The 27,851-nt window shown below is 53.8% G+C and overlaps 1 protein-coding gene across 11 annotated transcripts in view; it reads left to right on the top strand.

The window, feature by feature from the left end:
• The window catches only part of TRAF3 (TNF receptor associated factor 3), a 116,437-nt gene extending 91,581 nt beyond the window's left edge, over nucleotides 1–24,856 (top strand). For 10 of the 11 annotated variants that reach the window (XM_073800019.1, XM_073800018.1, XM_073800014.1 and 7 more), the window contains 6 exons: nucleotides 3,688–3,768; nucleotides 6,415–6,489; nucleotides 8,131–8,223; nucleotides 12,447–12,587; nucleotides 18,415–18,589; nucleotides 19,355–24,856. In XM_073800019.1, coding sequence (XP_073656120.1) covers nucleotides 3,688–3,768; nucleotides 6,415–6,489; nucleotides 8,131–8,223; nucleotides 12,447–12,587; nucleotides 18,415–18,589; nucleotides 19,355–19,926 — 1,137 coding nt within the window. In that variant the 3' untranslated portion in view covers nucleotides 19,927–24,856. The remainder of the gene's footprint in view (nucleotides 1–3,687; nucleotides 3,769–6,414; nucleotides 6,490–8,130; nucleotides 8,224–12,446; nucleotides 12,588–18,414; nucleotides 18,590–19,354) is intronic. The other variant, XM_019952037.3, reaches the window with a different exon arrangement.
• The last annotated feature ends 2,995 nt before the right edge of the window (nucleotides 24,857–27,851 follow it).

Genomic DNA, 27,851 nt, shown 5'->3' with positions numbered 1-27,851 from the left:
TATTCTCTTTAAACAGTTCTGTTAATTTGTGAAAAGTCAAGAATTGTAAAGATCTCGTTTTATGGGAACGTGTATACATTTGGCCCTTGGATGACACAGGGGCTGGGCGCAGACTCTCCGAGCAGTCTCGAACACAAGTATAACGTTACAGTCAGCCCCCCTAGCCGAGGTCGCGCACCCACAGCGTCAGCCGACCGTGGGTCGGGTAGTGCCGCAGTGCACACCTAGTGAAGAAAATCCACGTGTACGTCGGCTCACGCAGTTCATACCCAGGTTCAAGGGTCAACTGTGTACTGTAACGTACAGGTACAGCCACTTTGGCAAACACGTGGCAGTATTTTATTAGGTTGAAAACGCATGTTCTCAACTAGCAGTCCCTCTCCTAGATGTTTAAGAGAAACTGTCGCACATGCACTGCAGAGGGTATGTCAGGCATAACCAGAGGAGCAGAGAGATCTGGGAACGATCCAAACGCCCATCTGTTGGAGAACAGACACGTCACTTGTAGCGGACCCCGTGGACAGTGTGCACAGCAGGGAAGGTTGTATGACAGCGGTGACAGTGGAATCCACGAGTCCACTCATGCGACTCGTGGATTCGCCCGCCTGAGGAGCGTGACATTGAGCCAGGTCGCAGAAGAGTCGAAAGGCGGAATTCCGTGTTAACAAAATTCAAAAGCAGCCAAGACGAAACAGTATCTTACCTGTTACACATACACGTGTAAGGAGACCTTTTTTTAAGCAAAGGAAGTAAAAGCGCAGGTTCAGCCTTGTGGTTTTAGTCGGAGAAGGCGGGGGCGAGGCAGGAGAGGAGCCTGCAGGTGATGGGCGTTGGTTACACCCTTGTCCCTGGTGGGCGCTCACTATGCACTTATGCTTTGTGGCCCACACACGCGTGATATCGTTCTGTGTGTGTATCAAAGTCACTCTTGCTTTGACAGGCAGGACAGATTTCATTAATATGTGGAGAGTTCTTACATATCAACAGATTAACAGGTTTTTTTTTTTTTTGGAAAACGGGTGTATCCCTTTGGCTGTCATAACAAAGTACCACAAAGCTGGTGGCCTAGAACAACAGAAATTTGTTCCCTCACAGTCCTAGAAGCAGAAGTCTGGATCCAGGGCTGCCTCAGGGCCATGCCCCTCTGGAGGCTCTAGAGAAGACCCCTCCCTCACCTCCCCACCTCCTGGGGGTTGCGGTCCTTGGGCTCCCAGACTTGCGGCTGCACCGTTCCAACCTCTGCCTGCATGTCCTTATGGCAGTCTTCCTGCTGTACGTCTTCTCCTCTTACATGGACAATGTCACTAGGTTCAGGGCCCAGCCTAATCCAGGGTGGCCTCTTAACTCGTTACATCTGCAGAGACCCTCTTTCCTAAACCAGGGTCACATTCTGAGGTTCCAGGGAGACATGAACTTCAGGGGTCACTGTTCAACCCACTGCAGTGGACAAAAGCTATGAAAGGCAGTTCACGGGAAATATAAATGGTTAACATAAAAAAGATACTAATAACTACACATCATTAAAGAATTGCAAATCATACTCATTGTTTTTCACCGGTCACTGTCAGAGATGGGAAAGTTTGATAGAATTCAATTGGGGCCGTGCGTTCTCACTGCAGTGAGGGTGGGCTTGTGTAGGCTGATTGCAGGGTAGTCTGGCAACACCCCTCCAAATCCCTTTTTTTGTTGTTTTTTTTTTTGCGGTACGCGGGTCTCTCACTGTTGTGGCCTCTCCCGTTGCGGAGCACAGGCTCCCGACGCGCAGGCTCAGCGGCCATGGCTCACGGGCCCAGCCGCTCCGCGGCATGTGGGATCTTCCCGGACCGGGGCACGAACTCCATGTCCCCTGCATCGGCAGGCGGACTCTCAACCACTGCACCACCAGGGAAGCCCCCAAATCCCATTTTAAATGCTCTACCCTTTGAAAGAAGGGCAAAGAAGCCCATTTCTAGACATTCATCGTTTGGACGTCCTTGCACAGATCTGCCAAGATACACAAAGCTATTGATGGGAATGGCCTGCGGGCCGCCAGCCTCACCTCCTGCTGCCCCCTGCTCTGCCCGCCCCGGTACGCTGCCCCCACCCCTGGTTCTTCCTCAGAGCGCCCTCCCAGGCCACCACCCCCGCTGCTCGCTCCCAGCCCCCCTGCCGCAGTGGTGATCATCTGTTTGTCCTGGTCAGGCCACCCCTGACACCCAGGGCAGGCCTGGCTTGGTGAATGAAGGCGGGGTCGAGGGCAGGCGCAGGAGGGAGGCGTGGCGTCCGTGGAGTGTCGGCCACGTTAGTTCTCCGGGCCGTGACGGATTCTGTCCTCACAGATGCCCTCAGGGAGGGCTGGCCACGCCCCCTCTTACAGGTGAGGCAGAGAGAAGCTGTTTGGCCCGAGGTTTCCCCCTGAAAGGCGCGATGGCACCTGGGAACTCTTAGGGATTCTGAGCGCGGCCAGGCATCCGCCGGGGGTCCCCTCTTGGGAGGTGCTGGTCAGGCTCAGTCCAGTCAGGTGATTTTTGCTGAGTTCGGGACAGCTGTGGGCTCGCCCACCGTGGGCCCTGCAGGCCTCTGGGGACCAGGCCCCGGAGCAGAGCGGCCGCGTCCAGGTGTCCTCTCCGCGCTGCACAGCCCGCAGGGTGCTGGTCCAGACGAGGGACTTCAGATGGTGTTGCACCTGGCTCCAGGCCTCCCCGGAGGAGAGGAGTGTCCTCTCGGGCGCCGTGTTCTTGACCTGCACGCCTGCTGGGTCAGACGGCCCGGCAGCCAGCGCGGCCCCAGATACACCTCAACAGCGGCCTAACTGGAGGCCCAGCCAGGAGAACTGGGAGTGTCCCGGGGCCTCAGAGGAAAACCCGCCACATTCTCTTCTTGCCGAGGGATGCCACCTCCGGGAGCCTGGCCTCCCACGGTTGTGTGACGTGGCAGGTCTGGCTCTGCCTGCGTCGGCCTCCCTGCAGCGGCCCTTTGTCATGTGTCTGGAGGTGCTCTCCAGAGCCTTGGGTTTGCTCTCCTCGTGGGAGCTCTTGCCTGCCCTTCACTTGTGGACAGGTGTACCGGACAGGTGCCCAGCAGGGGCCTGGGGCACCGAGTTGAACAGTCACTGTCATCCAGGCTCTGTGCTGAAATCTGTACCCTCCAGAGAAGGGCTACACCAAAATGTATGCACGTTTACCACGCACTAGAGGAAGATCAGAGATCAGGACAGTAATTTAAACACCCAGGAGATCACATTGTTTTCAGGCTCTTGAGAAGCATCATTTCCAGACCCCAAACTGAGAAGCCAGAGGAGAACTGTCCTTCTCTCCAACCAGCAGAGGCTGGGCCCTGCCATCCACCTGCTGTGTGAGGGAGGCCAAGGCCCAGCCTACCTGGGCGCAGGTGTCAGGGAAGCATCAGCAGAGGGGACACAGCTAGAGGGAAGCTGCCGTGAGGATGCCCCTCCGGTGGGCTGTGCTCCCATGAGTGGCCCCGACCAGTCATATCTGAGTAGCTCTCGTGAGAGGCATTCTTTTGAGCACTCAAACTTGTGTAACATAGCGACCCGTCCAAGTGTGATGTGAGTCTTGTTACTCAAGGACATGACCGTGAGCAGAGGGCTTCCCTTGGGTCATTGTGGGGACGCTGGGAACGCTGGTGGGATCTGAGGGAAGGTGGATTGTGTTTCAGAGTTGGCAACACTCTCTCTTTCTCCTTCAGAAACACGAAGACACCGAGTGTCCCTGCGTGGTGGTGTCCTGCCCTCATAAGTGCAGTGTCCAGACCCTTCTGAGGAGCGAGGTAAGGGCCGTGGCCGGGCCTGTGCAGGAGCTGGGGATCCTTCAGGGCCCCGCTCTTCCCTTAAGGCTGAGGTCAGAGGTTTTCACAGATTGTGATAGTGATAACTTACAGTACAAAAACAATGAAAACCCTCATGCTGTTTTGGGAAGTCAGATATTTCAGAAACAAACAATTAAAAGCTACAGAGTGGTAAATTCAGAGCAAAATATTAAGAATTGAGAAAATGGGAATATTTACAATGCAAGCAAAGGTGACACTTTTTAGGTTTAAATCTGTAAACTAGGAATCACTCTAAGATTATCTCAAGGAAATCAGTTAACTTAGAAATACTCCTGAACCACTTAGGCCACACGTGCTGTACAGGACCTGTGCCGGGGGGCAAGTGGGTGCAGGGGTGGTGCCCACACTTCAGGGGCCGCTGGGAAGGCACCTGGGCAGCCTTCCCCAGAGGCTGTGCACATCACGCTGCCCTCGGGCACACTTGCTTTAAGGCAGGTGGATTTTGCAGTAACCTCATTTTGATCAGGATATATCCGGAAGGAACAATTCCAAGGATTCTTAATGTTTTCGCATCTGATCCTGACCTGGACCCCCTCTGGTTGGTGTTCTGGGAACCGTCTGGGGCTCCTATGGGCTCGGTGGGTGCGTGCCCCACCCCCCGGTCCCCACGCCCGATTCTCTTGGTCCTGGGTTCTCTGATCTGAGGAGCCTGCTCACCTCAGCCTTTTCAACAGCCTGGAATTTAACACCTGGATATGGGGGAGGGGAGCTCAGTCTCTCACGTCCATGACAGCGAGAGGACCCGTGTGGGCCGAAGGCCACTCTCACTGAGGTGCACCCTTCCTGGACGTTGACTCTGCTGGGCAAGGGCAGGGTCTGGACTGGCGACGGTGGTCTCTGGGCCCCTGAATGTGCCTCTGGGAGCGGCAGGGAAACGCACGTAGATTATTTCCACAGCTGGAAAGTCCCTCTGTTAAAGTGAATGTACGAAGAGTCTGTATTGTTGAAATAATTTCCTGGGTTTTATGTACCTTCCTAAACTTTTACTCACTCAGGACTGTCTATATTCGGGGCAAAAGCTGCCTCCATTTTGCCTCTAAGTTATTTTTATTTTTAAAAATCTTTAAACCTAAAAAAACCACAAAACTTTAAACCTGCATTTATCTTGGGTTTCTGGTGAAAGGTGCTATTGGTTTACAGATGATTCTTGCTTTTATCCCCAAGCTCTGGTAAATTCTGTAGGGCTCTGAGATTAATGATGATAAAGCCAGTTTGAAAAAAGTACAGCCCTTTCAGTTAGTGCACTGAAAACAGCGTCAACCTCGACATGACCCTGATTTTAACCTCAGGAGTGTTAACTGGTCAGATTCACGATTGTACTGATGGCGCTGAAAGAATATGTTTTAAAATTTTCAAACTGATGTTACTACGCACACGGTGTCCTTTCGGGTTTCTGCGCCCGTCACCTGCAATGTACCCTTGGGGTGCTTTCCTCCAGTTGCAGGCCAGAGCCTCTGCGGCCACCACGACCCCACCCTGGCTCAGACCTTCTGCAGGGCTGGCCTTGGCCATGGTCAGGTGGGTCCCTCAGGCGGGAGGGCCGTCCTGTGAGCCGCTCACTCTTGTCCTCAATACTGACCTGAAGGGAGAGGAATGTCTTTGTCCTGGAGGACAGGAGGAGAAGGTGGAGAAGCCGCCTGCACCCACCGGAGTGACACATCCCGCGAGCCTCCGGGAGTGCGTGTGCGCTGGCTCGCGGGGAAGCGCGTTCCCGGGGCCACCATGCGCCACGCTCACTGGCCACTCTCCCAATTCAGGGTCTGATGGCTTTCTATAAAGAAGATCTATCCCTCGAGTTTCCCGATGAGAATCTCTTCAGTAAAGAAAGAACTTATCCTTAAATTGCATTAGCCTAACACAAAACACTGTGTCTTTAAAATGTAGGTATTTCAATTCCCTTTACTCCTGAGGGGGCACCGTAGGTGGTCTTTATTTGATGATTTGCTGACATTTAAGCTGAACACAGGGGTTTTTCCTTGCAAGGGGAGTTACCCTCTCCCAGCCCCTCCTAATCGTCCTCCATGAACTGGAGGTAACCATCATAAGATTCATGTTGTTAGAATGACCTTAGAGGTCTTTGAAAAGCTACTTGAATCTCTGGCCATTCAGAAGTACTGAGAGTGATGAGACCTTGTGTACGCTTGCTTTGGAAAGGTATCTATTTCGTGTGCTGTATATCAGGTGTGTGACCCAGCTGCATCCTGAATGCTTCCTATTTTTTGTGTTTCATGCAGTTTTTGTTTATAGTCTTTAAATGTGCATTTCAGTTTATGTTTTTTTCCCTTTCTTTTTAAAATTCTGGCACTGCAGACAGCATGTCGCAAAACAACTTGTTCTAAAGAAACTGCAAGTTTAAGAAATGTTATAGTAAATGTATTTCTGTATATTGGTGTATATATGTGTATACACGTGATGATACTGTATATTTACTGCATGTAAGTCTAGGAAGCAGATGCTATATACACACCTGTAGCTGATAAACACCATTCGTAATAGTACAACCCAGATGCTATCTGTGCCCTTGATATGTTTGAACATTTTCATGCAAACGTTCGTGCCACAACTCACGTCTCTTTCCCGTTGCAGTTGAGTGCACACTTGTCAGAGTGTGTCAATGCCCCCAGCACCTGTAGTTTTAAGCGCTATGGCTGCGTTTTTCAGGTCAGTATCCGACATTTGTCCTTCCCAGTCACTGACATTCCACCATGAGAGAAAGTTATTCTATTAACATTTTAACATGCAAGCTCTGGGCTTTCAGTTTTGCCATGGAACTGAGTCACCTGCTGCACGGGTGACGAGAGCCACGTGCAGCGGATGTGGGTGCTCGCTTTCCAGGCCGGGGGTGTCGTGAGACTTGAGGTAGACACCTGTGCTGAGGGGGAGTTAATGCATTAGGAGAACGATTACATTCAAAACCAGTTAGTGAATGGGACAAGCAGAACTGACATTCGGTGGGGTTTCTAGGTAGATAGTTATGGAATTTGAGCTGTTACTTGAATGTAAGTCACTGGCAAACTGGACGTGGTTTCGGCAGTGTGTGCATCCGTGCACAGTTGTGAGGATCGCACGTGCGTGTGTCCAGAGTGCATTCCATGTACATGCCACAGGCACATGCCCGGAGGGCCATGTGGAGAGGAGGTCTCTGCCACTGCCACACCTGGGCCGTGAGAAAGCTGGTCCTGGGTTTTTGTTTTTGTTTCTGTTTTTTTAACACATCGGAGATGGCTAGTGAATTTGAATTAGTTTTCATTTAAATGTATATCTTGACCTTAGAACTATCAAAGGGCAGTATATACTCTAATTAAAGTATTTTGTGTTTGATTTTTATGTATTATCAGTACATTATTGTGAAATCAATACAGAGATATTGGCATCTCAGTATTTTCTTAGAAAGTAAAAAGCCTGAGAGTAAGAATGACTATAGCTTTCCCTTTGCTTCAGTCTCTTATGAGACTGAGCCCTCACCACTGTTATGTCGTATGTACATATATATCATTCATTCTGTGTATGTATATATATATGTTTATATATAGCAATACTTGTATCAACATATATATATGACTATTCTATGTACAGAGTATATGTTTTGGAGATCATTAAAATGCTTTCTCTGGCTTTTAAATATTCCAGTTTCAAAACAAATTATATTCTTACACCAATTACTTTGTTAAATATATGAAGAACTGTTTCCCACACTTGTTACTGACTCTGAGATGGTCTGCATCTTATGTACTCTGTAGATTGTTTATGTTCTGTATGTAACTTTCTAAGTATACATAGGATAGTTAGGAACAGTAATACAGTGTATTTCACTGGTAAGTTAATACTTTAATAAATCATTTAGAATCTTACTTTGATTACATATTCGCTAGATTATTATAGCAGCTTCTAGCTATGACTTGCAGGTGTCTAAACATTTTCCATTTATATTTTAACGCAAAAAAATTTTAGGGAACAAAAATGATATATCTAAAATTTAGTTTCTTGCTGTTACCAGTATGAAACGTAGGTAAGAAGGCCCTTGATAAGAAGCTTGAGGAGCGAAGCTCACGGCCTTGAGATAGTTGTTGTAGAACTCGCAGTGTCTCGGCTTTGAGCTGCTCCGTTCTTCTCGAAACAGCCTCCTCACCTGCACACAGTAGATCAGGGGCCACTGAGCCCTCCTGAGGCTGGACATCCCCTGTGAACCGTCCATGAATAAGTCACCCCCGCCTCGTGTAGTGCTGGATTGAGGTCGGCTACGAGTCTCTCTGACTTCGGCGGAGTGAGGTTGGGTAACGTGTTGCCTCTTTACTCTCGCAGGGGACAAACCAGCAGATTAAGGCCCACGAGGCCAGCTCCGCGGTGCAGCATGTCAACTTACTCAAAGAATGGAGCAACTCTCTAGAGAAAAAGGTACGACGCACCGCCTCCTGCTTTTGTTGGTTTTTAATACTTGCTTCAAATTATTTAAAGAAGAAAACCTTGTTTATAGTTGGTAATGGATTTTGCATAAAAGAAACAGCATCAAGAGTGTCAAAAAAGTAAATTCTCTTCAAGTGATCCTGAGTTTATAAATGAAGCTGTGTGGTTTTGTTAGCTTGCTCTTTGGGTTTTTTTTTATTTGTTTATAAATTTATTTACTTACTTATTTTTAGTTTCGGCTGCATTGGGTCTTCATTGCTGTGAGCAGGCTTCTCACTGCGGTGGTTTCTCTTGTTGGGGAGCACGGGCTCTAGGTGCGTGGGCTTCAGTAGTTGTGGCACGTGGGCTCAGTAGTTGTGGCTCGCAGGCTCCAGAGCACAGACTCAGTAGTTGTAGCGCACGGGCTTAGTTGCTCCACAGCATGTGGGATCCTCCCGGATCAGGGCTCGAACCTGTGTTCCCTGCATAGGCAGGCAGATTCTCAACTACTGTGCCACCAGGGAAGTCCTTGCTGTTTGTTTTTTAATTGCCAAGCAGCTATGAAGTGCTTTTTTTTAAAAAAAAAAAAATCACATTGTGCTTCTCTTAGAATTGATCTAGGACAGGGATTGTCACTTCCAACCCCCGTCCACCCCGCACCCCATCTTTTTGTAAATAAAGCTTTATTGGAACACAGCCACACACACTCATTTTCGTATTATCCGTGGCTGCTTTGCACCAGGACGGCAGCATGGATGAGCAGAGATAGAAACTGTACGGCCCGCACAGCCCCCAAAACTGTTCTCTGGCTCTTTACAGAAAAAGCCTGCCGACCCCCGATCTGGAAGGTCACCAGTGTCACCTGCTTTACCATCCTCTGTCTTCCTGGAGACGAGGAGAGGACAGTTGCACATCGCGAGTGTGACTGTTGACCATGGGTGTTGGGGGACCACGCAGCCCCTTCCCGGACACACCTGCTCTCCTGGGTGTCTCCTCGAGGGGCCCCAGCTGTGGGGTCTGGACTCCTCAGCAGGCCCCCGCCCATGTAGCACTCCTTCCTGGGGAGTGTGTCCTGTGGTGCTCAGCTTTCTGGGCCTTCTTACCTGAGGAAAAGATGAAAACCTCCAAGACTTGATAGAGAAGGAGGTTATAGGATCTCCCGCTGTGGCTTGTGGCTTATGTACACAGATAAGAAATTAATTTGATATTCAACGTGTTGAGAGCTTGCGGTGGGAGGACACTAGGATGCAGCCAGGGTGTTGATGTTTGCTTTCTAAAGGTTTGTAAAGATTTGGATATCTTGTTTTGAGTATTAAATCCAAGCAATTTAAAATGTAAATGTACTTAAAAGAGTCTAAAGTTTTAAATCAAAAGATGTTTATTAAATCTGACATAAAATAGTTTTTTTAATATAAATGCTTAAGCTGGAGAGAGAACCAATGAAAGGATTTGCGTGCTGTGTGTACACACGTGGGGCAGGAGAAGCCTTCTGTTTATCAGTGAAATAAAATCTGTTACCTGAATCATTTGTGACTTTCCCAGGAGCACATATTTGCTCTGAGTTCAGTGACGATTTACCTATGAATCTTTTTTTCCCCTCTTTTTGAAGAATGCATTGTTTCTGCCTTTTTTAATTATAGGCATAGATCTCAGGGCTTTTGGTCTCTCCCAGATACGGCTCCTCATTTATCTAAAAGGTTCTTCCTTTCATGTAAAGTGAATTGGTTATTCCAGCTGTGCTAGTTACATAACCACTGAGCGGGGCTGGGCTGCCGAGCGCTCAGCTCTCAGGACGCTCGTCCTCAGGGCCATCGCCGTGGGGCACGCGGGGGTCATCCTGTCACTTGCGTCCTCCTTCCCTGCTACCTCCACACTTGTCCTCCTCAAAGCATCCGCATTGCATCGCTGGAAGCTCTGGGACACAGCCGCACAGCCAGCACCCCTCCCCAGAGCTTCTCCCTCTGTACACCGGCCGAGAGGGGGCCGAGTTGCTGCTGATACATTTGAAACGTCTGTCCTCTTGGTTTTGCTGGAGCGTGAGCCTCTCCCTGACGCCGTGCCCACTGCTCAGGTCATCCGGGCCTCCGCCCTGCGCATCCTTGCTTGTGTTCATGAGGAGCTGGCTTCTCTTCACTGGGCCCAAGAGCAAAACCTGGACGATGAATGCAGATACTTGTATTTTCTTAAAATGGGCATTTATTTCTCATCATAGAATTATTCAGTTGGAATCTCCTGAGTTATTTTGTTCATCTATACTAGAAAATAGAACGTCTGAGTTGATTCAGAAACACTGATTATTATATTCACAGTCAAACTAAAGAAAAACTTTTTGTAAAATCCAGGCTTAAAAACACCCATCTTATGTTTTAGGAAAGCTTAAATCAAAGGGAAGTGTGGAGTGCCCACCAAAACAGGCTGGGGTGGGGGATGTTCCTGGTGAGGAGGGTCTCAGGAAGGATGAGGGGGCCCCTGTTTTCATCTGCTGTGTGGATGTCACACTGTGCTTCTTGGAAACACACCTGCCAGGTAGACTTTCCTATACCTGGTAGACTGGTGAAAGCAGGGGTCTGCAGGCACCCAGGGGCTGGGATCCTTGATTAAAATGTGTAAATAAATAAAACGTCAGTCTAAGGGCAGTCCCTAAATTAAGAAGTTAAGAGTTGGATGCGGCACGGTGTGTGATCATCAGTGTGAGATATTTCCGTCATCCTCAGGTAGCTTGATTTGCTGCAGAAAAAATCACCATTGGTTTTGGAGATATTACTGAGATTTTTATCAGAAAGGTTGGCCCGTGTGCATGATATTTCTTTTTTGGGGTGTGAGAATAAGGAGCCTGGGAATTGTGTCCATCTTTGACAGATGGGAGTGAGTGAATTGTAATTTCAGAAAAAACAAAAATGCCGCTGCCTGCTACCCGTGCCCCAGCCTGGGCGCTGCAGGCTGATCACGTGGAGGAGGTCGTGGGCCTGGGAGACAGCGTAGTTTAGGGAGGAAAGTCTGTTTGTGCTGAGTGAAATCCTAGGAGAGCGAAGTATATCTTGCAAGTTCTGTATTCCTTCATAAATACCTTGGTTATAAATAAAATAGACTGAGACAGCGCCCAGAGGTGCTGCCTGCCGAGCAGACTGAGTAACGTAAGGACGCCTCACTTCAGGCTCGTTGTTCTTCAGAGGGGACAAGGTCAGGAACCCAGATGTGTCCTGAGATGCCCGTGGGCCATCCCCACGGCCAGACCGTCCTCAGGTGCTGGAGGTGTTAGAGAGGCACCTGCGAGTAGAGCTGTTCCGATCCATCTCGGAGCTCCGCGTCTTCCAGGATGGCGGCCGCATCTGCGCGTGGACACAGCTGTTGGCGGAGGGAACCTTTCCAGGGGCCAAAATGCCCCTCGTAGAAACACTGTGAGAAAGAAGCCTGGTGGGATCGCCCTTGAACTCCTCACCCTGGGGCTTGTAAGACCAGTGTAAATTGGCTCTTGGGAGCCAATTATTTTTCAGAAAGGAACTTTGAAAGACTCAAAGGTGGGTTCCCTGCTGGGAATGGCGCCCCCCCAGCAGACCCTTCCTGGCACCCCCCCGTCGGCAGCTCCTCTGTGGCGGGGGGCGGGGAGGCTGGGAGGCTGGCCCCAGGACTCACTGCAGCGCGCGAGACTGTTCCCATCGTGCTCCCTCGTTCCGTTGAGAGAGCTTTTCAAAGGGCGTGTATGGCCCACTGGTGGACGTGAAATAATTTAGTGGGTTGCAGCTAGCATTTTCAAAAGTAAAATAGAGTAAAAGAGAAAGTATCCGGGTGCACTGTGATCAGGGCAGATGTGGTTTTGAGATCCCTGTTTTTAGGGATATGCACACGTACACAAGTGTCTGTGCACAAGAGGTGGGGTGTAAGGATGTGTTTCCTATTATGTTTCCTTGTCCAAGTTTGAAAGCCACTCTGATAAAAGATTTATTAGTTTTCAGCAAAAACTTGAAAAAGCATCCATTCTGAAATTCAGTCCTTGCTGCACTTTGCCTCATCTTATTTGATTCTTGGGAGAGATTCTGAGAAATGCAGTTGTAGGATCCCTGTTAAACTACCAGGACTCCCATTTCCTGTGTGAAGGGATTTTTTTTTTCCTGGAACTCCTTCACTGAGCTGATAGAAGGCCTGTATTGTAAACATTTAATTACCACTATTATAATTGTTATAAATTGGTATTAAACTCACTGTTTGTTTGCTTAATTGAAGACTTTCTTTTTCAGGTTTCCTTGCTGCAGAATGAAAGTGTAGAAAAAAACAAGAGCATACAGAGTTTGCACAACCAGATATGCAGCTTTGAAATTGAAATTGAGAGACAAAAGGAAATGCTTCGAAATAATGAATCCAAAATACTTCATTTACAGGTAAGAAGTTTAAGATTATGTCTGGATAAAAGGGAACACATCTGCGTTTCCCTCCAAGACTTTCTCAGGGAGATATTTGAGCAAAAGCCCTGACCTTTGTCGAACAAGGCAACTTGTTTCTCTTGCTTAAGTGAAACTCAGGGAAGGTGGCCTGGGTTTGCGGGCCGCCCTGGGAGGCTGTAGGCACCTCGCCTCTCGCCTCTCGCCTTTTCCCGGGGGCCAGCCCCGTCACCTCTCCTCTGTGCCCTTGGTTCATTGTTGGTGAAATGAGACTGAAAGCCCGCGTTTCTAAAAGTTAGCTGTTTTATTATTATTATTTAAGATTTCATATTGTTCGTGAGTAGTTATGTGTAAAGTTTCACTTCCTAAAGTGAACTGAAGCCAAACTATTTTGTTCTGAATCTTCTAGCGATGCACGTACACAGTCACCTTATTTCACCACCGTGAACCACAGGTACCTCCAAAATAAACACATAAACCTTTGCTGCTCCCGAAAAAGGTGGTGTATAAATAAGGCTGATTACGATGTGGCTCCTCATTTCTGTTACCAACACAGGCTTCCATTAGGTGCTTGTTATAGATTATCCTTCTAGACGCTGTCTTCACATCCGCTTACTCAGAGTGTACCTTGGTGATGGTAATTCTGGGGTGCATCACACACACCCGTGGGAGAATCACATGTTGCCGAAAGGGTCTTTCAGTGCTTGTACTTACAGTGTTTCCCTAAATTATCTGGAAGAGAAAATATTTCTAATAGCTCAGAGTCACAGCATCTTTGAGATTGTCTTTCCTCCCATTTTAATGTTGAGATTAGTTATAGTGCCTTGAATTGAATAGGGATTTATTAAATTAACTTCATTTGTATTAAACTCTGTGGTGGTCCCGAGACAAGGAAAAACACAATGAACCATGAGGTTGTAGTAGAAAAGATCCAAGTCATAAGTATTGAATCAAGTCAGAAAAGTACAGTGTCGCGTAAAACACCACAAGCCTCCTCCGGGAAGTCTGTGGCGTTTCGCCGAGGCCTCGGAGGTGCTGGTCAGCGTGTCCAGACAGAGGCCTGTGCTGCCAGCCGGTAGGCAGGTCCAGCTGTGCGCAGGGCGGCCAGGGCTCAGAGGGGTGCGTGGAAAGGCCAGGAAATGCTGTTATGCTAGAGAACCACTTGTTAAGGCATACTGAAAGCAGAAGGAAGAATGAGTATGGGTGGTTGTTTTTTCTTATATTTAATTCTTATTTTAATGTAGTGGTTTCCAAAGGTTTTTTTTATTGAAGTAGAGTTGATTTACAGTGTTGTGTCAACTGCTGCTGTACAGCAAAGTGACTCAGTTATACACGCACACATTCTTCTTCATATTCTTTTCCATCATGGTTTATCATAGGATACTGAATATAGTTCCCTGTGCTACACAGTAGGACCTTGTTTATCCATTCTATATACAGTGGTTTGCAACTACTAACCCCAACCTCCCACTCCATCCCTCCCCCATCCCCTCCCCCTTGGCAACCACCAGTCTGCTCTCTCTGTCTGTGAGTCTGTTTCTGTTTCGTAGATATGTTCGTTTGTGTCATATTTTAGATTCCACATATAAGTGGTATCATATGGTATTTGTCTTTCTCTTTCTGACTTCACTTAGTATGATAATCTCTAGTTGCATCCATGTTGCTACAAGTGGCATTATTTCATTCTTTTTTATGGCTGAGTAGTATTCCATTGTATATATGTAGTAGTGGGTTCATTTATAACCAAAAAAAATGAGAGTGTCCATAATGAGGTCATGGATGCACTCGCCTGACACCTTGGAGATCTTATATGCGTTCCTCTCCTCCATTCCCCACTTCCAGCATGAAAAGTTGGAATTTAATTTAATCATTCCACTGTGCGTGATTCACGTTTTAAAACTTCCACGATTGAAGAACCACTGAGATCTAAGTCAGAGAGATCCAGCTCCAAGCTGCGGAGCCCGGGGAGGGGAAGGCTGAGCGGTGCCATGTCTGCAGGTGGCGGTGACCCGCGCCGGCGTTCTTCTCCTCCTCCTTGGAAGGCAGGCACGGAGGAAAGTAGGCTGCATTCCAAGAGAGGGACGAGGTCAGGAGCAGGGGCTGCCGGGCTGGAAACCCCTCCGGACGGCTGACCATTTCCCGATGGTTTACATGGAACCGCGCCCCCTGCAGGATCTCAGGGTCGGCAATGTTCGCCACCACGGTTGCCAGCGCTGAGAGGCGGCCTGGACCATCCTCCTCTGAGTGAACATTGATGGCAGCCCTGCGGACTGGGGCTGGAGATGCCGGCTCTGGGTGGCGCTCTCCCTCCCGTCCCTCCCGACCTCCCCCCGCCAACCCCCCATTTCAGCAGAGCCTGGCTCAGACCTGCCCCTCGGTCCTCACCCTAGAAATTCCAGCTGCTGGAGGACAGTTTACCTGAGCGCCATACAGTGGTTCGGGACCACCGTGACTGGCCGCTGTTCCTCGCTGCCACCTTTGCCACTCTCTCCGCGGCAGAGTGGACCTTCCCTCCCCACTTCCTTTCCTCAGGCACCTCAGATGGCACTGTAAATGCCACCTTCTCCAGGGAGCCTTCCCCACCCTGTGCACTGGACCCCCTGGATGGTGACAGACCTATCCCTCTCTGTGTCATCTCCTCCCTTGTCTGAGTCTCCAGTCGACCCTAAATCCTGAAGACAGGCTTGTACAGGAGTCCACACAGAGCTCCTGACGGCCCCAGATAGGGCGGATGGGATGCAGTCAGAGTTGTGCAAAGGAAGTGGAACTTAAGAGTGGGTTAGCTTTTGCCAGCCGTGGAAGGGTAGTTTCTTACTATTTTACTTTGTAAAGAACTTTTTTTTTTTTGGCCATGCCGTGCAGCATGTGGGATCTTAGTTCCCCGACCAGGGATTGAACCTGTGCCCCCTGCAGTGGAAGCACGGAGTCTTAACCACTGGACCACCAGGGAAGTCCCTTTTTTCTCAATTTAAAAAGACAGCCTAGGGCTTCCCTGGTGGTGAAGTGGTTAAGAATCCTCCTGCCAATGCAGGGGACACGGGTTCGAGCCCTGGTCCGGGAAGATCCCACATGCCGCGGAGTAACTAAGCCCGTGAGCCACAACTGCTGAGCCCACGTGCCTAGAGCCCACGCTCCGCAACAAGAGAAGCCACCGCAATGAGAAGCCCGTGCACTGCAACGAAGAGTAGACCCCACTCGCCGCAGCTAGAGAAAGCCCGCGTGCAGCAGTGAAGACCCAACACAGCCAAAAATAAATTAATTTATTTATTTTTTAAAAAAGAAGACACCACTGAGCTTCCCTGGTGGTGCAGTGGTTGGGAGTCCGCCTGCCGATGCAGGGAACGTGGGTTCGTGCCCCGGTCCGGGAGGATCCCGCATGCCGCGGAGTGGCTGGGCCCATGAGCCATGGCCGCTGAGCCTGCGCATCCGGAGCCTGTGCTCCGCAACGGGAGAGGCCACAACAGTGAGAGGCCCGCGTACCGCAAAAAGGAAAAAAAAAAAAAGAAGACACCACAATGAGAAGCCCGCGCACCACAACGAAGAGTAGACCCCGCACGCCGCAACTAGAGAAAACCTGCACGCAGCAACAAAGACCCAATGCAGCCAAAAATAAATAAGTAAAAAAAATAAACTTAAAAAAAATGAAAAAAAAAAAAGACAGCCTAGATGTGACTAGATGTGAGCTTCATTCCCGTGTTGCATTGTTGGCAGGAGCTGCACTCCCGGGCGCCCCCACAGTCAGTGGCTCTGCCGGGCTGGAGCGAGAGCGCTCTGTCCACGGGCCCCTTGCTGGGCCCAGGAGTCCCACCCACATCGGCTCGGTGACCAGATGGTGCCAAGTGACAGACGGCGATTTAAGCCCTAAGTGCACGAGCATGAGACTGATAGACTGATGCTCTGTGAGCAGGTCTCCTGATCAGGGTTTATTCACATAGTGTGTGATCTGTGCTGTTTCTCTCAGCTCCTGAATCCTTTTTTCTAGTAAAATCCTCACCTGCATTTAAGATTTGTTTTTTATAGAAACACTGCAGGGGCTGAGTGTAGACTGCTCTTCAAGAATGACATCATGTTTGCTGCATCTTACAGAGAAAGCTTAATTTAGGTCAGCATTCTGCTTTGACCTCATACCCTTTCTGCAAATGAAGGGTCTGTTTGAAAATAGCACATTTTCCCTTGCTGTGTGAGGAGTGCCTTTTAAACAGTGGTTGGGCCTTGTCTCTGTGTGTGTGTGTGTACGCGTGTGCTCGCTCCCATGTTCCCTCCTGCCCGCCACCCGCCTGCTGGCTCCATGTTCCTGGCTTGTAGCTGGGGGCCTTGCTGTCATTTCAGACTCCACGGTTCTGCTCCCTCTCGAGAGCGCCTCATGCGTTCGTGCCACTGTCCTGTGTGCGCCACCAGTCCCGGGGCTGGGGAGGGGGGCTTGGAAGTGATGAGCAGCTTGTCCTCGTGGTTTACAACGAGGTCCACCAAGGAACTGCCACTGATCGTTTAGGTTTCCATTAACTCCCCTCTTATTCTCACTAGTACCCACATCAGCCTAGTTTGTCATTTTGTCACTTGAGTAGGTAGAGAACAGGAGAAAAATTACAGCTGTTCATTGTGGGTATGGGCGTTCATTCATGTCAATAGGATTGTCCCCAGAAAATAGACTTTGTGAACTAACTATGCTTCTCACCGTATATATTTTAAAATAAAGTAGTATCGGTGTAGAAAGAAGTGTTCTTTAGAGAAATCGTCTTTACTTTTTAAATGTTAGCCAATGTCAGGTTTCTTGGAAAGAAGAAGATTAACACTGTATTTTTACCCAGAAAAAGTAACCCAAGCCTACATGTTTGTTCCTTCACGGTTATTACGAGCCAGCAAAGGTGCTGAAACCTCGATGTTTAAAAATAGTCTCCCAAAGGAGAAGTGAGCTCGGCGGGTCCCCGGGGCTCTCCCCTGTGTGGCTCAGCCTCAAGGGCGGCCCAGCCGCTCCACAGCTTCAGGGGCTGAACCACCCAGCCTTTGGGAGCTTTATTTCAAAAATGCAAATTCTTTTTAGAAGTGAAAACTCGCTGGGTCCCTGGCTTCACCTAACAAGTGGGCAGGCCAGTCCTGCAGACAAACTGGGCCGCCATGGCTGGCACGCCAGGCCCACCCCTCCAGTTACTGTTACAGACGTGCTGGTCATGTGCTTCTGGAAACGGGGGTTTCTGAATTATTTAAGTCAAGCCTCGCTGTCGACAGCCACGTGTTTGTCAGCAGGGTTGCTCTGCCCCAGTGGGAACAGACCCTCACCCACCCCGCCAATAGGCACTGGCCCCTTGGCTTCACCCGGGGCCCCGAGGACCTGCCTCCAGGGCCCTGTCCTGCTGCCAGCCCTGTGCTGGCAGCCAGGTCTCTGGAGCCAGGTGGCAGTGTGGTGGCAGCTCTCTCTTCTGGGACCCAGGCGGGGTTCTGAGCACTCTTTGTGCCCCAGAAACAGGGCAGCCCCTCTAGCCCTGGAGGCCATATAGTTTGGCCTCTGCTGGTCGCTCGACCCTGCAGGGGATGGAGGCCTCCAGACGGGGCCGATGAGTGTGACTCCAAGTCCTGAGCTGAGACGCTAGGACAGAGGGATGTGGGAGCCGCGTGCCCTGCACTTGGTGGTCGAGGCCTCGGTCCCCTCCTGGAACTAGGGGCCTGGGTCCCTGTGTCCCCCGAGATGCCCGTGGGTCTAAGGTAAGATGCCCTGTGCGGGCTGATGTGGGCTCCCTGTGCCTGACCAGCGGGCGTCTGCTGGTAGCGGCGCAGCGCTGGCAGCGAGCTCTAACTGTATCTTGCCTTTTTCACACCTTTGATGTGGAAGCGAGTAATAGACAGCCAAGCAGAGAAACTGAAGGAGCTCGACAAAGAGATCCGCCCCTTCCGGCAGAGCTGGGAGGAGGCAGGCAGCATGAAGAGCAGCGTGGAGTCGCTCCAGAGCCGGGTGACCGAGCTGGAGAGTGTGGACAAGAGTGCGGGGCAGGCGGCTCGGAACACAGGTGAGAGCCGTGCGGGTCCGGGAGGCCCCGGGACAGGGGAGCCTGGCCGGGTCCCGGGGCCCCAGGCCAGAGCTGGGGTAGGCGAGGCGCGTGCTGCCTTAGGCCGGCGCCGTCCAGTCACGGCCGGTGCTTCTGATGCGCCGCCTGCCGGGGCAGCTGGCTTCCTACCGAGATGCCCACAGCAGGGGCCCAGACGCTCCCCTCCGTGCAGGAGGCCTGCGTGGCAGAGTGGGCGCGGGGCGGCCTGCGGGTCGGGTGCTCCAGACCCGCTCCTGAAGGCCTGGGGGACAGAAGGTGACCAGAGGCAGCAGGGGACCCGGCGAGCCCAGCAGCGTGTCCGATACCTAGAAGCCACCGGGGCCGCTGCTTCAAGGGCCGAGCGAGTATTCTGAATATCTGCACGAGAAGGATTAATGGGGGAAAGAACAAGGATTACTGTGATGCGTGTGGGGCTGGATTCAGCCAGCCAAGGACGTGGAGTGGGGTGGGGGGAGGAGCAGCTTAAGCCCTGACAGGGCGCAGCTGACCCGGAGCGTGGGGGCTGGAGGCAGGGGCCGTGAGCCAGAGGGCAGGCAGCCCAGGCTGTCGCCTCTCAGCAGGCTGTGGATCCCGAGGCCTGCGTTTCCGGTCCTCCACGGGGCACGCACCACCCCCCAGCAGCCACAGCGAGTTTGGGCTCTTCTGCTCAGATGCTGGTGGGGATCGGCTTCTCCAGCCCCTGTGATAGTCATGTGTCTCCGCGCCCATCTCTCCCGCCCGCCGCAGGCCTGCTGGAGTCCCAGCTGAGCCGGCACGACCAGATGCTGAGTGTCCACGACATCCGCCTGGCCGACATGGACCTGCGGTTCCAGGTCCTGGAGACCGCCAGCTACAACGGTGTGCTGATCTGGAAGATCCGTGATTACAAGCGGCGGAAGCAGGAGGCCGTCATGGGGAAGACCCTGTCCCTCTACAGCCAGCCTTTCTACACCGGCTATTTCGGCTACAAGATGTGCGCCAGGGTCTACCTGAACGGGGATGGCATGGGCAAGGGGACGCACCTGTCGCTGTTCTTCGTCATCATGCGCGGAGAATACGACGCCCTCCTTCCCTGGCCGTTCAAGCAGAAGGTGACGCTCATGCTGATGGACCAGGGGTCCTCCCGGCGACACTTGGGGGACGCTTTCAAGCCGGACCCCAACAGCAGCAGCTTCAAGAAGCCCACCGGCGAGATGAACATCGCTTCCGGCTGCCCAGTCTTCGTGGCGCAGACTGTGCTGGAAAACGGGACGTACATTAAAGATGATACCATTTTTATCAAAGTCATAGTGGATACTTCGGACCTGCCAGACCCCTGACGAGTCTCTGGGGAGGCGGATTGAGCAGAAGGCAACTCCTCTGGGGGGTTTGAACCGGCCGTCTCCACCGAGGTCCTCACGCCCAGAAAAGGACCTTGTGGAACGGAGGAAGCGGCAGAAGGTGGCCGCGGGCCGGCGGGAGGAGCCACGCGTCAGGACACACACAACACGTTTTCTAATAGACTAGAAATACTTCACTTGGAAGAATTATTTATCCTTCGACGAGAGAAATACTGCTGTCAGAGAAGGTTTTCGTTTTCATTTTTAAAGATCTAGTTAATTAAGGTGGAAAACATATATGCTAAAGAAAAGAACCATGATTTTTCTTCCTTAAACACCAAAAAAAGAACACACACACACACACACACACACACACACACACACACACACGCACATACCTGGGGATAGCTGGACATGTCAGCATGTTAAGTAAAAGGAGAATTTATGAAATCATATGCAGTTCTGCTATATTCATTCTAAGATTCAAGAGTGCAGTCCTGTTTCCAACATAGCCTGTTGTCTGTTTTAAGGCCTCATCCGGTCTCTGCTTCAGTACTCTGTCAGAAGACCCTGAAGTGCACCTAGGTCTTTTTTGAAAGTCTCTAAATTCAGAATCGTTTTTTAATTTAAAGTTCTAAGATAATTGTTACTTCAAACATTTCATTTTAAAACGTCGATAGACTGATATTCCTTGGAAGAAAATGTAAAATATCAAACCCTGGTTATCACTTGTGATATAGGAAAGAGAATATTCAACTGCTGTTATTTCTCGTTAGAAATGTAAGCCTCCGATATCTGTCGTAGTTAATGACGCTACTTCAAAATCACTATGAAAGGAAAATTGCTCATAGATGCTGTGCATCATTTCAGATTTATAATTGTTTTCACCCTAAAATAGGGCATTAGTTGAACTTTGGAGTTCTAAACAAAATCCTGTAGGTTTTTAAAATTCTGCCCCACGTGTTCAGACAAGCTCTCTATTGCTGACAACACCGACCTTCCGTGTCCAGTGTCCGGGGGTGGGCAGGTGACTCGTGCTTGAAGGAGGCCACAGCAGATGTGTTTCTTCATCCTGTCGTATTGCTGCATTTGTTAACAGCGTTTGCGTAGAGATGGTGGCATACTGTACATGTGCCTTAGATGTGACATGCTGCTTCTCGACCCCAGCTTTGTGTTCGCTGTAATTCCAGAAGGCGATCGTTCAGCCAGACCTTTCTCTTGATCACTAGACCTTTTGCCTCTTCGAGGGCCCTCAGACAGCCCTGTCCCTGCTGAGGAAGCCGGGCCCCCTCGTCGGCTTCTGGAGCCTCCACTGCTTCATTAATCACAGATTCCAAATCTCTAGGCCCCAAAAGCGAGCTGCGCAGTCCACACGCAGGCAGGGACAGGGCAGGAGCTGCGCCTCTGCGTCCCCGGGCTGCGGGCGCTTCCACCACCCGCCGCGGGGCCCTCTGAGCATTCCAGAGACTGGTCCCCGGGGGCCGCCCAGGCTGATCCACAGGCGTCCTGGGACCCACCCCTCTCTTGGGAAGGGTGGCCCTGGGGTCTTTGGCCCCAGCCTGCGCCTGTCCGGGCGGCATTTCTCACCCCCGTTTACCTTCTCTCAATGGTCCAACTGTGACAGAGCGGGGCCCTGCTCCTGTGCCCCCTGCTATGCACCATGCTCCACGGGTGCTCTTACCACTGATGGGTGCTACACGTGACGGGTGCTTCTTAGGCAAAACCAATGTGTGTGAACCGCCGCATCTGTGCCACTCATCCAAAAGACGCGCCCACGAATTGGCCAGCTGGGCCGCGCACCTCAGACTGCCTGCCTCCGGGCTCCCCGTGGCCACGGCCACGCGGGGGACGGCGGGGTGGTGCCCGGTGGCCCCCGTGTCTCTGGTGCTGCCCTCCGCCCTGGGTGTGCCTTCGCCCCAGTGCCTGCTGGAAGCACCTCCTGGCCACCGCCGTCCCAGGCTTCCATAAGTGACCTCATGGGTTCCAAGCACCTGCCCTGCCCTTCGGCAGTTAAGATGTTCAGTTGTCTTCGTCTCTTTTTCTTTCCCATCCTCTGACCCCAGAATTGCTTTGAGGGCGAATCAGTGTCATCGGTCCTGCCCAGTAAGGAGTCGTGTGTCCCCGCTCACAGAGGAGGGCCCTCCTGCAGGTGCTGTGGGACCACTGTTCCCCCCCAAGTGCCCAGACCTCCTCCAGGCCTGGGCCCGGTTCTGCCCTGGAGACCCAGGGGAGGGAGGCTGCCCGGCAGGCCCCACCCGGCCTCAGATGGCTCTCGCGAGGCCAGGGGTTACCAACAGGGACTTCCTCCCCTTCACGGAAAGTATGGGCGTTGTTAACAAATTCAGGATAAGCAACATCTCGGTCTGGTTAAAAAAAAATTCTTTCCCTCCCCTGGGTTGGAATCCTGTTGGGGGCGGGCCGCTGGCAGCGCCCCAGAAGCATCCGTCCCTTGGTGGGGGGACTTTTCCAGCAGCTCCTCCCGGTGGGAGACGCCAGGCCCCTGGCCGCCACCCAGGAGCCCAAGGGAGTCAGCTTCACTGTCCCCCGGCGGGAGGCTGGGACGCTGGGACGCGGCGGGAGCTTCAGGCCGTGGCTCGGTGACGGTTGGTGGTAGCGGGTCGCACGCCTCCCTGGTGCCCGCGGGCCTTCCCGCCACCAGGGCCGCAGCGACAAGTGATGGTGTCGGACACGGCGTGTGGACGCACTTTTCCCGTGTACCGAGAGTGACAAATTCCGCACAGAACAAAACCGCCCCAGTGCCATAGAGGAACCGACGCCGAGTCCCGTGCAGGGTTAGCGCCCCTGCTTCCGCGTCGTCGCCTGTCCTGGAAATGAAGACCGGCCGGGTCTGCCTGCCTGCAGGTCTCTGGTCAGGGGTGGGGGGCCAGGGTGTCAGGCCGGCGGGGCCAGCGAATGCCAGGCTCTGGCTCTGGGGCTGGAGCAGCCCGGGCGGCTCACCTGGGCCTCTTTTTACAGGTTGGGGTTCTCAGTTTCCCAGGTTCGTGGTGACGCAGAGGAGACGGGTAAATTGCTCCAAGACCTGTCACACGAGAGGGTGGCACCAGCCCCCAAGAGTGAGTCAGGCGCGGTCACCGAGCGGCCGTCGAGGAGGGCCACCGGCCCCGCCACCCAGGCCCCGCCCCAGAACGCAGCCGCCAGCTGAGCCCAGGCTCTTGGCCAGGCGGCCCTCCTGCCCCCGCCTGTCACCTCCCTGTCCTGGTGGCCGACTCCACCAGGCCCCTCAGACGCCGGCCAGGACGGCACAGCCTCTCCCCAGCAGCTCGTCTCCTGCAGCGTCCCCAGCCGCCCAGGGCCGCGCGTCCCTGTTGACCCTCCGCGTCATGGGGGTGGTCGCCCGCGGTGGGCCCGGCATCCTGCAGCCCGTGGGCAACTTCAGGCAGAGGAAAGGGCGGCTGGACGAACCCTTAGGCACAGCAGGGCCCCGAGGGGGTGGGGGGAGAGGCAGGACCCCGAGTGCACCCTGGGGGGTGCGCTGGCCCCTCCAGCCGTCCAGGCCCGCACCTTCTTCCCGCCTGCACGTGGAGGAGTGCCCATCGTCCCGTGCCGGACACAGACCTCTCCGGCCCCAGCATCCCTGCCTGTCTTCACGGGCTTGGGCAGGAGATGAGATTCCTCGTGGGGCCTCTTGCCCACACCTCCGCTCTCCAAAACGTATCCCTCGCTTGCAGTGATTATCAGTGCTGGAAAGGGCTCAGGCGGAGCCGTAGAATACTGTTTTCTAACTTCTAGTCTAGATCTTTACTGATCTGGCCGCCGAGGAGAGCTGCGGGGAATTCCGGGAGTTCCTTTGCATCTGTGACATGAAGGGGGGGTCTGTCACCCAATCTCCTCAGCCCAAGACCATGGCTCTGCCTTCTGTTTGCAAATCTTGATAGCTGTGTTTTTTCCAAAGTACAACGTGTCCACTAGGGTCGGGTCAGACAAGGTCGGCGTGAGGCTCCAGTGAGGGCAGGTGACCCGGTTGTTCGTCTCTGCTGTCTGTCGGGCGGTGCTGCTCGTCACCAGGGCCCCGGGGCAGCGGGGGCAGGGCGCAGACCTGGAAGCGTCCGGGGCGTTTTCTGCTGGCCTCGGGTGACCCAGGCCACAGGTGGCTGGTGCCGTTTGCGGAGGCCCGAGTGGCACCAAGCAGTGCTCGCATTTCATTTCTGCCACTGCTGCTGCGTCTAGAGTCTGTCTTGTGAACTCACGACGAGGGAGGTGGAGTCCAGGACGGCTGCACCACTCCTGCGGTTCGTGGTGATCGGGTCGTAACTCAGTCCCCTTAGACCAGTGAGATAACTTCCACAGCAAACTCAACGACTTAATCGGTAAACACAAAAGCTGGCATGATTCTCAAGGATTTCTATAAGAATTCTCTGTAGAATAACGTCTGTGGTAAAGGAAGTGTGTAAATCCACGCAGACAGTTGTGTCGCATTTCCAGAATCGATTCTTTCTCTGACGGCACCCTCTGCGTTCAGTTCTCTTACCCAAAACAAAGACCAAAGAAGGCCAATCTCTCATTTGACTCTCTATTTTTAACCTGCCTGTTTTAAAAACTTGCATCTGTATAACCGCTCGCTGTGAGGACCCATCTCGACAGTCCAAGTGATTGTGACCAGTGATTCACGTCCCGTGTTCTTCTGCTCTTCTAAGAAAAAAACACAAAAGGACAGTGTAAGTTATTGCCCAGCAATAATCATGTTGTTACTGTGGGTTAGCAACATGGCTGACTTCCTGGTAGCATTATTATGTTTGATATTTTTGTTTACTGTATACTGTGTGTGGTTTTATTTGGTATTTATTTGTGTTTGGAGGTCTTGCAAGGTTTTTGTGTTTCTGATGCTAATAACTAAAGTTTGTAAGAGTGTAGAATGCAAAACTTTGAAATGCTAAACTGTCTGATTAGAGGCAAATAAATCTGACTAGGAGTCTTGGTTTCTCTCACACTGACTCGTAGGCCCAGGCGCGGCCCAGGGCCCCGTGAGGGGGCCCCTCCCTCCTGCGGTCACTGTCCTGGGCTCTGCGTACACGTTTTCTGCACCGGCCCCTGCAGAGGGTGCCACCGGTCCTGCCGTGGCTTCCTGGCCTTCCCTTCAGGCGGTGGCTTTACCTTGAGGGGGGTCCCCGGGGCCTTTGCACCCAGCAGCCGTGCTCAAGTCCATGGCTTGGTCCAGAGCAAGCCAGGGGGCCCTCATCCTCCCGGAGATCCTGTCCCATTTCCGCCACTTTATCAGCTATGGGACTTCGAGCTCTTTGAGCCTCGGTTTCCTCGCGTGTCAGGGGAAAGAGCGTCTGCCTCCTTTCTGAAACCAGGGGGCTGGCTGTGAGCCCCGCCAGTGCTGACACCGCGGGTGGTTGTGGGGCCTCCAGGTGGCGCCTTCCACGCAGCCACCCGCAGTGGGGACACTGGGGGCACAGGGCCAGCAGGCGCCTGCCCGGCTCAGCACTAGCGGGCCGGTCTCCCCGGGCGGTCAGGCCCCGGAGCAGGAAGCCTTGCGTCTCCCACGGTGTTCCCCCGAATCACCAGGTGCGCGGGCTGCTTTCCAGCACCGCGAGGCAGCGCGAAGGCCCTGGGGACCGCTCAGCCCTTCCCCCACTTGCCCTGGTCCTCCACGTGTCGCCGCCGCAGCCCCCGAAGCCCGTGCTCGGCCTCACCCCTTTAAGTCACGGCTTGCGGCCCGGGCCTCCCCGTGCGCCCACCGGGCAGCTGGTAGGGGCAGCGCAGGAACCAGCCCCCAAGGCTGCTCCCACCCAGGGGCTCAGGGCCTGGCCTAGGGGTGCTGCCCGGGCCCCAGGGGCTCAAGTGTTCCTGCCCACCCCGCACCCGGAGCCCTGCAGGGGAGCCCGTGGCCCCCAGCTCTTCCTACACGCGGTCCCCACACACAGGAGCTGCCAGAGGGGACCACATTCAGTCCCTCCGTCTGGGGGGCGTCCCAAGTCCACGCACCCCTTGCGCTCCACCCTCCTCCCTGGGCGCTCAGGCCTGGCGCCCCACCTCGGACCTGATGCCACCACGGGTGCTGAGTGAGGCCCCTGGGGGGCCCTCAGCCCTGAAGCTGGAGCCCCTGGCGGGTGGCAGCGCGCAGTGTGGACGGCGCCGCGGGCGGGCAGCGCGCGGAGCCGTGTCCGTGGGGTCTCCAGCACCCCCGGAGGGGCCGCTCAGCTGGGATTTCGGAAGCCGGATCCTTTCCCCCTTCTGGAGTTTTTTCTCCTGCGTCTTACGGGGCAAGAATCGGCAACAACTCCCAGGATGAAGGGCCCGCCCCGGGGTTGCCCCTGGGCCGAGGCCGCAGACCCGGGCGCCGGTCGGCCGCAGGGCTGCTGGGGGCGGGGCCTCCCGGCGGCTCCCCGGGGCCTGGCCCCGCCCCACCTCGGTCCCCGCAGTCGGCCCGGGTGCGGCCCGGTCCCCGCCTGCGGAGGGACCCTCGCCGCCTCCCTCAGCCCCGGACGCGGGGTGGGCTGCCTGTTCTGAGCCCTGCGATGAAGGGGGACTAGCGGGAAGCTGGGGACTCGCTGCCGCTGTCCCCTCAGCAGCCGGGGCAGAAACGCTGCTATGCTCCCGGGACCGAGCCGTCCCGAGAAGTGTGCCCGGAGCCCCGGCCCCCCGCACGTGCCCCGGACGCCCGTGCTCTGCAGGGTCTGTTTTAAGTAAGAAGAGCGAGGCCTGGAGAGGAGGGGGCGCGGCCCCGGAGCCACCCTGCGCTTTGCTGTCTCGAGTGTGGCCGGCCTGTTTGGGGACCGCTGGGACCTCACGGGGTCGTTTCCAGCTGTGGGATCGAAATCGGCGTCGGCGGCCTCTTAACCCCCCACCCCCACACCCCAGGGGAAGCGGCGCCAACGCTGACCCCGCAGAGGCCCGGGACGTGTGTCCCTGCAGAGCTCCGGCTGCTTGGAGGAGGCGTCCTGAGCCCGGCCACAAGATCAGAAGTCAGAGACTTTGAGTGAACCAAGCTCCGGGCCCCGGCCTTGCTCCCAGGTGACCCTTGGACCCCAAGGGAGGCCTCGGAGGGCGGAGGCCAGACCCCAGAGGCCCAGGCAGCCATTGCCCCCGCCAGGCCCCGGGGGGTGGGCTGGAATCTGAGGACCAGAAGGCTGGCCCTGGAGTTGGGGGGATGCAGGGCTGCAGGCAGAGCCCCCCCACCCCCTGCGCCGAGCACCTCTCTGTTTCCTTGTGGGTAAAATGGGGATAGCAGCGCCTCTGCTCGCGTGAGGCCGGGTGGAAGGTGCCCTGGGGTGGGGGGGACATGTGCTCAGCCAGTGGTGCCGACACACCTGGACAGAGCACCTTGAGGTGACCTCGGCCTGCTGGGCAGGGCGGGCCGGCCCTGGACTTGGCCTCTGGTCATTCAGCTGAGAGGTCTCCAGCCACAGACAGGCACCCCGGGAGTCAGGGACCACGCGGTGGCCGTGGCCCTGGGCTCCAGAGGCTCCCCCTTCTCCCAACGCCTGCCGAGTCTGGGGCGCGAACACCTAGTTGACGCAGCCTCCGTGGGTCCGCTCCCCTTGTGGCGGCCCTCAGACTCGGCCCTGTGTGTCCCGTCTCGTCCACTCATTTGTCCTCGCCCAGCCGATCCCAGGGCAGGGGAGAGGGGTCGGGAGGTCTCTGACCTCCAGCTGTGGCTCCTCTGGGCCCAGAGGCCTGCGAAGTTCCCGACAAACTTCCCCCCAAACAAAGGCTGTGGGGCGGTGACGAGTCCCCCCGACACCGGGAGAGGGGGCAGGGGGGGCAGGCAGGACAGCGCAGGCCTGGGCTGGACCCTTGCGGGACCCCTCCCCAAGGTGGGGGCTTAGTGACGTGTCGGGGGCAGCTCCCAGGTCAGTCTCCCCCGATGTCCTCCTTTTCCCAGCGTCGGCAGACAGAAAAGAGATGGAGTGTCCGGGGCTGAGCATCTCCTGGTGCCCTGTGAGGCGGGCACTGCCACC

Source organism: Tursiops truncatus, chromosome 2 (assembly GCF_011762595.2).
Source record: "Tursiops truncatus isolate mTurTru1 chromosome 2, mTurTru1.mat.Y, whole genome shotgun sequence".
Taxonomy (NCBI): domain Eukaryota; kingdom Metazoa; phylum Chordata; class Mammalia; order Artiodactyla; family Delphinidae; genus Tursiops; species Tursiops truncatus.
This window is presented reverse-complemented; position numbering and strand designations above follow the sequence as displayed.